Source organism: Strongylocentrotus purpuratus, unplaced genomic scaffold (assembly GCF_000002235.5).
Source record: "Strongylocentrotus purpuratus isolate Spur 01 unplaced genomic scaffold, Spur_5.0 spur5_scaffold_1, whole genome shotgun sequence".
Taxonomy (NCBI): Eukaryota; Metazoa; Echinodermata; class Echinoidea; order Camarodonta; family Strongylocentrotidae; genus Strongylocentrotus; species Strongylocentrotus purpuratus.
In genome coordinates, this window is record NW_022145594.1 from 48,464,967 (window position 1) to 48,476,209 (window position 11,243).

Below are 11,243 nucleotides of genomic sequence, written 5' to 3' on the forward strand. Positions count from 1 at the left end.
TAATATCTTCCCACCGATACAATAGCTTAAGAACCTCTTTTAAAATACATCATGCCATATGCATATTGAAATATTTTTTGGTTTATTATAATACCGGTACGTTGTTTCATTTGAAGTTGAACTAGACCTATATCAGAAATTGAGAAGATAATCAGACTTAGTAAATGATAAAGTTACTGAGATGCAGATTCATCTGATATTAGCTGTGTTTTAAAAAGGTGTTTATGTTAGTAAAGACAATAATTGGATTCCATCGTGGATTTCACTTTGGTGTGAACTGATAAATTATCTTGGCACAGATCCAGACGCTGAGTATGACGGATGTTTCCATGATGACTCCACGGAGACTACACTCCATTCTCTCGCTACCACACCTCCAGTCACTCACCTTGACGGATATCGAACGAGTTGACATAGACGATGGAGAGACACTGGTTTGTATCTGTACTGTTCCAAGATTGAATTCAAAATTCTCTTTTTGCTCCAAGCTCAAAATGAAGGCGTTCAGAAAAAAACCCGAAGAGACTAAATATGAATGATGAAAGAATTGCCAAAAGGATAATGTATTTTGTTTTGAAATCAAGTTAAAACGACATACTATGGGCTGTTTAGTAAATCGATGGATGGTGTTATTTATCAAATATATATACGTGCACTGTTGTAGTTTTTTTCATCTTGGGATGAAGTTTAACACTGCACATACTTTTAAAGCTTGTTAAATATCAATTGATAAATGATTGCCATTTGTTATTTCCCATGGAGAATCATGTTGCTTATTTTCTTCATTATCAAATTCAGTAAAGTGAAGTCATTTGATTGATTTTTTTCGTTAGTCTAGGTGACCTTATAAACACTGAACTAATATCACAATAAAAAAAGATGATAATAAATACTAAAATCCCGTCATCTTCCACCGAAATGGAAGGATTAACCCTCGAATAATAATGTTGGTGGAAACAGACAAAATAAAGAAAAAAATTAACGAAGGTTTCAGAAAAAGCGGAAAAAGAATAAAAACATTAAGAAATTTTGGATGTCGATAATGGTAATGATATACAAAAACTCATATTGTCAATGCGATCATGATGTGTTATGCCATACAGAGAGAAATCCTCTTTTTATATTTTGTATCCAAAATACTGAAAAAAAGTCTCATGATAAACAAACCTCTATTTAAATGGAGGGCAATACACTTCAATATCATTTCTTACATCAGCATTGGTTTCCATTCATATCATATATAGTGAGCCTTTTTGCATCGCTCTTTCTTGTAGACTCGTCAAACATCCTCAGTAGTTGAGCTTTCTGTAGAAGGTAAGGATGTGATCAGCCTGTGGAATCTTGGACTTCATACATCATGTCCCCAAGTGAAAAAACTCGAACTGACCTACCGGGACGAGGAGAATGTCTCATCAGGAATCATCACAATGGCCTGCTCTCCATTCCATCATCTAACTCACCTTCAAATCGAGGGAGACGTGTATCAATCATCTACTACACTGAATGATCCTGTGTCATTTTGTGATGCGGTTAAAACATCATGTCCTCTACTCACCAAGCTGTCCTTTTTTTACATTCCACTAAACAACGAGAAGGCAGCCGAGATCATCCAACTCATGAAGATTCATTCACACCTGACAAGCATAAAGTGAGTCTCATTTGATTTACCAGGGTAATGATTGCTACATATAATCAAAATCTTACTCGTATTTATTGTGGAACGCATTTCGGTTAACCTTTGACTGTGAGTTTCCTCGCTTCAGTTGCTACCTCTATCTCTATCTCTCTCTCGCCCATCCCCCCCCCCCCCCTTCCCTCTCTCTATGTCCCTCTCATTTAATCAGGTGGGCTGTATCTAATACAGACCACCTTATATTTTTGTTAAAATTGCCTTTATTTATTTATTTATTATTTATTTATTTTTCTTAATTATAGCCACTTTTTTGTTAGCAAGATAACTTTGAAATGGTTCAATCAAATGCTTTGATATTTGACACACATATGTATAAGCATATGGACAAGACACGGTAAGGTTTTCAACCTTGACCTTGACTGATGACGTCATCTAGGCGCCATTTTGTGAAATTTTCTGAAAATCATCTCATGATCATATCTTCATAACCAAAAGGTATTTTTCATTCATATTTATCATGATTAAGGTTAATATCAGTCCGGTTAATCTCAGGTAAAAAAACGCGCGCGTGCGCGTACGTCCGCGCGTCAGTGCGCGCGCAAAATTTTTAAATGCTCAAAATCGTCTCAAATTGTTTTTGCATACGTTTCAGGTCATTTTAAGCATTTTATAAAAAATCGCGCGTACGAGCATGCGCGCGCGTTTTCGCGCGTAACAACATTACAAAACATAGAATCGCCATTTTTTTTTCTTTAATGATATTTCTTATATTTTTTCAAGGAATTTGATACCATGTTTATCTCTTTATGACCATTATGAACAAGATGAGCGTAAATTCAAGATAAATGTCAGTGCGCGTTAGCTCCTTTAATACATAGCATATATGGGCAAAAACATGCCTATACAAAATCCGTTATAGCTCTTTGGAATGCACCGGGATCCTCAATTTTTTTTCATATTTAGATAGAGTATGAGTCGGAAATATGATTCCATGTCTCATTTGGCCATTAAGTGTATCGTGACATCATCACAATGGCCTTGGAACTCAAAATACGAATTTGCATATTATGACGTCAGCATATTTATGTAAAATTGATTTTATCTCTGTAAATATTAATCAATTTTCTTTAAAATTTCGATATGTTGTAGCTAAGACAATTCTCTACAAGCGCAGTAATAACCATTTTTCATTTTGATGACGTCATCATAGTAAAAATTTTGATTAAAGGCCTCATGTCAAAAACTTCATAATTTGCGTGTTATGCCTACAGAAGGTGAATTTAGTTCACGTTATGAATCTACATGATATTGTTTTTTAGAATTTGTAAGTATTATGTCGCTTATTTTTGCTCTATTTTGTCTCAAGTTTTAGTTGACCAGCCCACCGATACTTGTTCCAAACAAGTATTATATGTCTAGTCAGGTGGGCTGTATATAATACAGACCACCTTATATTTTTGTTAAAATTGCCTTTATCAGGTGGGCTGTATCTAATACAGACCACCTTATATTTTTGTTAAAATCGCCTTTATTTATTCTTTATTATTTATTTTTCTTAATTCTACCCACTTTTTTGTTAACAAGATAACTTGAAAATGGCTCAATCAAATGCCTTGAAATTTGGCACACATACATGTATGTATAGGCATATGAACAAAACAAAGTAATGTTTTCAACCTTGACCTTGACTGATGACGTCATCTAGGCGCCATTTTGTGAAATTTTCTGAAAATCAACTCTTGTTCATATCTTCATAACCAAAAGTAATTTCTCATTCATATTTATCATGATCAAGGTCAATATCCGTCCGGTCAATTTCAGGTCAAAAAACGCGCGCGTGCGCGTACGTCCGCGCGTCAGTGCGCGCGCAAAATGTTTAAATGCTCAAAATCGTCTCAAATTTATTTTGCATACGTTTCAGGTCATTTTAAGCATTTTATAAAAAATCGCGCGTTCGAGCATGCGCGCGCGTTTTCGCGCGTAACACCATTACAAAACATAGAATCGCCATTTTTTTTTCTTTCATGATATTTCTCATATTTTTTCAAGGAATTTGATACCATGTTTATCTCTTTATGACCATCATGAACAAGATGAGCGTAAATTCAAGATAAATGTCAGTGCGCGCGAGCTCTTTTAATACATAGCATATATGGGCAAAAACATGCCTATACAAAATCCGTTATAGCTCTTTGGAATGCACCGGGATCCTCAATTTTTTTTCATATTTAGATAGAGTATGAGTCGGAAATATGATTTCATGTCTCATTTGGCCATTAAGTGTATCGTGACATCATCACAATGGCCTTGGAACTCAAAATACGAATTTGCATATTATGACGTCAGCATATTTATGTAAAATTGATTGTATCTCTGTAAATATTGATCATTTTTCTTCAAAATTTCGATATGTTGTAGCTAAGACAATTCTCTACAAGCACAGTAATAACCATTTTTCATTTTGATGACGCCATCATAGTGAAAATTTTGATTAAAGGCCTCATGTCAAAAACTTCATAATTTGCGTGTTATGCCTATAGAAGGTGAATTTAGTTCACGTTATGAATCTACATGATATTGTTTTTTAAGAATTTGTAAGCAGTATGTCGCTTATTTTTGCTCTATTTTGTCTCAAATTTTAGTTGACCAGCCCACCTATACTTGTTCCAAACAAGTATTATATGTCTAGTTATTTATTTATTTTTCTTAATTCTCGCCACTTTTTTGTTAGCAAGATAACTTGAAATTGTCTAAGTCAAATCACTTGAAATTTGGCACACATATGTATAGGCATATGGACAAAACACAGTAAGGTTTTCAACCTTGACCTTGATTGATGACGTCATCTAGGCGCCATTTTGTGAAATTTTCTGAAAATAAACTCATGATCATATCTTCATAACCAAAAGGTATTTCTCATTCATATTTATTGTGATCAAGGTCAATATCAGTCCAGTCAATTTCAGGTAAAAAAACGCGCGCGTGCGCGTACGTCCGCGCGTCAGTGCGCGCGCAAAATTTTTCAATGCTCAAAATCGTCTCAAATTTATTTTGCATACGTTTCAGGTCATTTTAAGCATTTTATAAAAAATTGCGCGTATGAGCATGCGCGCGCGTTTTCGCGCGTAACACCATTACAAAACATAGAATCGCCATTTTTTTTTCTTTCATGATAATTCTCATATTTTTTCAAGGATTTTGATACCATGTGTATCTCTTTATGACCATTATTAACAAGATGAGCGTAAATTCAAGATAAATGTCAGTGCACGCGAGCTCTTTTAATACATAGCATATATGGGCAAAAACATGCCTATACAAAATCCGTTATAGCCCTTTGGAATGCACCGGGATCCTCAATTTTTTTTCATATTTAGATAGAGTATGAGTCGGAAATATGATTCCATGTCTCATTTGGCCATTAAGTGTATCGTGACATCATCACAATGGCCTTGGAACTCAAAATACGAATTTGCATATTATGACGTCAGCATATTTATGTAAAATTTATTATATCTCTATAAATATTGATCAATTTTCTTCAAAATTTCGATGTGTTGTAGCTAAGACAATTCTCTACAAGCGCAGTAATAACCTCTTTTCATTTTGATGACGTCATCATAGTGAAAATTTTGATTAAAGGCCTCATGTAAAAAACTTCATAATTTGCGTGTTATGCCTATAGAAGTTGAATTTAGTTCACGTTATGAATCTACATGATATTGTTTTTTAAGAATTTGTAAGCAGTATGTCGCTTATTTTTGCTCTATTTTGTCTCAAATTGTAGTTGACCAGCCCACCTATACTTGTTCCAAACAAGTATTATTCGTCTAGTTATTATTCTTTCTCTTTTCTAAGTTCTCTTTTGATTCCTTTCTCCCACTCTCTTTCCAGCATTTTCTCTCTTTCACTCTCTTTATCATCGCCTCTTTAGCTATCATACAACGACTATTTGTAAAAGAGATGATTTGAAGTTTTTTTTACTGAACGATACAAACCTGTATTAAGCATATAACTTATGCCGTATGCTTTCATGGTAATGATAAAAATGGTAAACCTGATTATGTTTGATCTCATAAGAGGAAATCTAGCGTTGATTTAACACAGTTGGTTCTTGATATCAAAAGGAAATTGAATTGGCAAAACACTCTGCCCAACACACAACCTATCGTCATTGTCACTGAATTTGATTTCATGCGGGGTCAGGGGTAGCTGCATTAAGGTTTTGAAATGACTCTCAGATGGTTAAGAAAGTGCATACATGAGTGTGTTGTCTAAAAGAATAGATGATGGGGTGCTGTATAGGGGATTTTACAATGGTTTACATGATCTGATGATCTCTTCATTTCAGGATATATTCATATCTATATATGATTTTCTTATTATAAATGTAAATCAATACTTTATCTTATTCATCATGATGTATCCTACATACAAATTTGTTATACCATGGTTTTTTGCGGTCATGCAATATAAATTCAGAGCAATATTATGCAAGGAATTGGATGTGTAACTGTCATCTTTTCTCACACCACATAGCATACATCTCTGATGGCTTTTTAAGAGAGTATCGTACATCAGGTTTGTTCAAAAGATCATGTATTGAGCGCCTGAAATGTACTGTTTTATTACTATAGGTTGAATCTGTGTGATACCAACGCGGATCTGGATCCACTGATTTCTGAGGTGAACAGTGAAGGCAAGGTGACTGTCACCGTGAAGCATGGTGATGGGGTAAGAAAGAACACTAGATTACATGGTCATCCTCCGATTGATTCTTCTCCCATTTTCTGGCATTCCATCGATTCAAAGTAGGCTATTTTTTAATTATCCATATTTAACTCCGCCCAATCGGTACACAAGTATTCTGGCATTCTGGCCTGATTAAAAATGATCACGTCTAGCAATAGGTTTGTTCTTGATCTGTGTAATGATATCCAAAAACTGAAATATAACAAACATAGAGAAAAAACTCTTCACAACTATATTTTCCAAAATTCTGTACAAATGTTTTTTGTTAAATACACTTTTTTTTCTTCAAAAGGCCAGTTTTATTGAAAAATGTCCTGTTTAATATGAAAAACTCTAATTCAATTAATACTTTTAAACGATTGTATACATCCAATCTTTTATCATTGTATTCAATCTGAAATTAAATGACGTAACGCACTTAAATAATCCCCCTCCCCTTCCCCTTTTTTCCTTTTGTATTGGGGTCCAGGTTTTCTCTGCATTTCTTTTCCTTTTTTCTTTTCTCAACAATACAGTATATACTTTTTAAGGGGTTGACGTTCATAAGGCCAATTGCCCTTTTTGTTAACCCCACATTCCCTTAAGATTTTGTTTGCTCCTTTCCCTTGTATTTTTCTTGTAATCAATCTTTTATCTGTATATCATGTATATCATGTATATCATGTTATATGTTAAATGTTTTTATGGAGAATGGAAATATGAATAAAAACAATTAGATATGAACATTTGTAGGGAAAAAGTACTTTTCCTTCACGTGCATGATGTAGGCAAAAACGCTCATTGTACTTTGTCCTCTTTTAAAAAAAAAGCGATATGACCTTAATATCTGAAGAAAAGATGGAAATTTTCCCTTATCTATATAGGTCTAATTGAAGAAATGTTTCAAATTATCATGTAGCATGCATCTTAGCAAAACTAAACTCCACTCAGCAAGGTGACAAAAGGTAGATAGATAAAAACATGCTTTTTACAATAATGCAATATCCATGAGTTCTAATTTTTTTTCTGAACATGTTAAAGATGAATAATGTTGTTTGTGGCCTGCATTTTTTTTATAATCAAACTTCCTGTATATTCTCACATCTGTAATTAAAAACAACAACAAATAAAATTTTCATGAAGCAATGATGTCATTAAGATGGGTGATAGGTACGGAGTGTAGGCCCGTCTGTGTCTCCTCTTCCTCTGCCTGCTACCTTGGTGAAGATAGTGATATCATAATATAAAATCTTCCCTGCCTGAAATGTAAAGCTTTCGGGGAAAAATACCTCACTAATGTCTACAAATACTCTAGAATTATTAGGGCCTATGTAATCAATTGAAATGTAATTTTGGTTTTACTAGATATCCTAGCATTTGATCATTATCAATTTCTCTCCAATTTGAATATACATGTATGATTGAATCCATTAGGCCTAACAAAAAATGTAGTACCAGTATTGCCCTTTAGATGGCAGCACCTGGGTCGGTCTGTCGATCGGTCAAACTTGTTTTTGTTTTTTTAATGGACCGAAAGTGACCATGAAAAGACAGCAAGAGGTTCAAATCATAGCCTATTACAAATGGTTGTCTTTAAACTGGCCCACTTCATATGCTCTTCATTCCTGTTTCAGTTCTGGGGGTTCCCTGTGTACGTTTTTATGCCTCCGCCACCGAAGGTGGTGCCGGAGGCATCATGTTTTCGGGTTGTCCGTCCGTACGTCCGTCCGTCCGTACGTCCGTCCCGTTTGACCGTTATCACAATATCTCAAGAACCATTTAAGATTTAAACTTAAGACTCGGGAATAGTATTTATCACCATAGGAAGACGATCTGATTAGAAAGGTCAAAGGTCACAGGGCTCATTATGTATGCAAAAACAGCTTGTGATCGCGTTATCTGAACAACCGATTGATGGATTCCTGCCAAACTTTGGTCATGTATGTATCTTGCAGAGCTGATGAACTGATTAGATTTTGGGGTCACGAGGTCAAAGGTCAAAGGTCACAGGGCTCATTATGTATGCAAAAACAGCTTGTGATCGCGTTATCTGAAGAACCGATTGATGGATTCCTGCCAAACTTTGGTCATGTATGTATCTTGCAAAGCCAATGAACTGATTAGATTTTGGGGTCACGAGGTCAAAGGTCACAGCGCACATTGTGTATGCAAAAACAGCTCGTGATCGCCTTATCTCAAGAACCGATTGATGGATTCCTGCCAAACTTAGGTCATGTATGTTACTTGCAGAGCTGATGAACTGATTAGATTTTGGGGTCATGAGGTAAAGGTCAAGGTCATGCGGCTCATTATGTATGCAAAAATAGCTTGTGATCGTATTATCATTAGAACAGATTGATGGATTCCTGCCAAACTTAGATCATTTATGTATCTTGCAGAGCCAATGAATGGTTCATAAGATCAAAGGTCATGGGCTCATTATGTATGCAAAAATGGCTTGTGGACGCATTCTCATTAAAACTGACAGATGGATTACTATTTAACTCAGGAAATCTTGCAGAGCCAATGAACTGAGTAGATTTTAGGGTCATGAGGTCAAAGATCAAAGGGTCATATATGTATATGAGAAATTGCTTGTAATCACGATATTCTGAGAACATGTTAATGGATTACAATTGAACTTGAATTTGAAAAATTTCTTCCGTTTCGGTTTGTAAAATTGCTCTATGACGGAGGCATCATTTTCGACTGCGCGCAGTCGAATTCCATCTAGTTTGAGTCTGAAATTAGTCAAATCTGACAAGAAACAATTCAAATACATAAATGTTCTGAACTCACTGCGTGGTATGTACACATACACGAGGCCGGGTCTACTTGTTTATGCTAGCAGGATTTCGAAAGTAGGGCAGAAAACGAGTGAAAATCTGAGAATAATTTGATGATGTTTTTATGCATTTATATCCCATTTAAACAAACAAAGTACTATTCATTAAACATTTTTTTTCTAAAAAAATAAAAAAATAAATAAAAAGTCGACAGTAGATTTTTGGGTTGGTCGCAAAGGGCAATACAACCATTTTTTAGGCCTTGCCTTTTAGTTACTGACTGAAGGTTAAATGAAATTTAAAAAAAAACATCTCTATACAAATAATTGTAAATGATCTATTCGTTAACACAAATGTATGATATCTGACAAACAAAATTAACAATCTCCAGACACTTAAAGGTAATACAAAGTTTTGTATATAGGGTCATGAATTTGGTTCAAATGATTATTGGAAGCATATGCGATCCTACAATATTCCGTGATCGTTGTCGCGATTGAAATCGAGCCTAAAGTTATGAAATTGTAAATAATAAACTCTTTATGTTGTATAGCTCCCTCTCAAGGTCAAGATATTAATTAAGCTATACAACAATGTTTCTTGGCTAAAATCGACCGATCAGCTATTCCCGTTTGGAAATTATATATCACAACTACATTTTCTGAGATTTTCATGGTCGCAGCTACCATAGTACGGCCATAGGCGCTTTTTGAAATTCATCAACATTTACCGGGAGCACCGGTAAATTTTTATATTCCATTTTTCTCGAAAGCAGAAGTGTTTTAGGGGCTAAATTTTCTAGTGCTTATAATACATCCACAGGGGCATCCAAATATATCAAAATTGTAAAGAATCACTCTCCACCTAATTTTCAAAATTTCCCAAAATTTTGTATCACCTTTAATTTATGAAATAAATTCATAATATCATAGAAATTACGATTGCCAAATTTAACAGCAAATCCTCCCTCTCTCTCACATGGTGCACCCGCAAGCCTACTGTAAATCATCCATTGTTTCTTTGAATGGTACTTTTTATATTCTTTTCATTTACACCTAGTTTTATATGTAGAAATGATCTTTGTATTCTTAGGGATATCTGAGGCCACGATGATGAATGGAACATAATGGTCAAGAAATATGTGGTTTCGCCATCAAGCAACAACGTAGCTTGAACATTTTTAACACATGAAGGTGACCCTCATCAGACCGCGTGATGGCAGCAGACTACTACGGCCTTGAAAATGAAACCTTTTGAATGTGGATCTAACCAGGCTACCCAAGTAACTAATTACTAGTATACTAATTGAAGATATCATTAGATTAAAAATGTATGGAATACAGTATCTTAAAGCCTATCTGCACTAGTTTGGCCAGGAGGGATTAGACCTCCCAGCATGGCCACTGACAGGTGGTTACCTCATCATATTAGCTCTCAATTAACGTAAGAAAAAGGGGACCATGCATGGGGGGCGAATGGTCACTAATTAGGCATTGTTTGCTATATATAGGGCGCAAGTAGCTAGTGCAGTGGGGCTTTAAGCAATTATTGATTATACCATGTCTTGATACTTTTAATGAATAACTTTATAATTATGGTTGAAGCATATGGAGCTCCAAGGTAAGCAAAGGTTTGACGCCCTGTGAGCCCTCACCATTCAATATAATAACAAAGAGGCTTCCTGGTGAAGATGGATTATTATGTTAAAGCCCGTCTGCACTTGTTTAGCCAGGATGGATTAGACCCCCCTGAAAGATCATTGACATGTGGTAATCTTATCAAATCAGCTCTCAATTAACATAAGAAAAAGGCATCATGGAGGACCAATGGGCACCGATTAGGCATGGTTTGCTAATTATAGAGGGCGCAAGTAGCTATAAGTAGTGCAGTGGGGCTTTAAATCAATCTATGTAATACAACCTGCAGCATACAATACAAAACCTACAACCAACAAGCTGAAGTCATTATAACCCAAGTCCACTCCAAAAATAACTTACTTTCAATAGAAGCAGAAAAATCAGACTAACCAATCAAAACAAGTCTGAGCAAAATTGGATAACTAATAAGAAAGTTTTGAATTGTTAATGACATTA

At 35.1% G+C, this 11,243-nt stretch overlaps 1 protein-coding gene across 4 annotated transcripts in view; it reads left to right on the forward strand.

The window, feature by feature from the left end:
* The window catches only part of LOC105439879 (NLR family CARD domain-containing protein 4-like), a 45,480-nt gene extending 34,663 nt beyond the window's left edge, over positions 1–10,817 (forward strand). For 3 of the 4 annotated variants that reach the window (XM_030978406.1, XM_030978405.1, XM_030978407.1), the window contains 3 exons: positions 300–434; positions 1,275–1,648; positions 6,271–8,103. In XM_030978406.1, the coding sequence (XP_030834266.1) occupies positions 300–434; positions 1,275–1,648; positions 6,271–6,448 (687 nt within the window). In that variant the 3' untranslated portion in view covers positions 6,449–8,103. Of the gene's footprint in view, positions 1–299; positions 435–1,274; positions 1,649–6,270; positions 8,104–10,242 lie in introns of those variants that run through there. The other variant, XM_030978408.1, reaches the window with a different exon arrangement.
* The last annotated feature ends 426 nt before the right edge of the window (positions 10,818–11,243 follow it).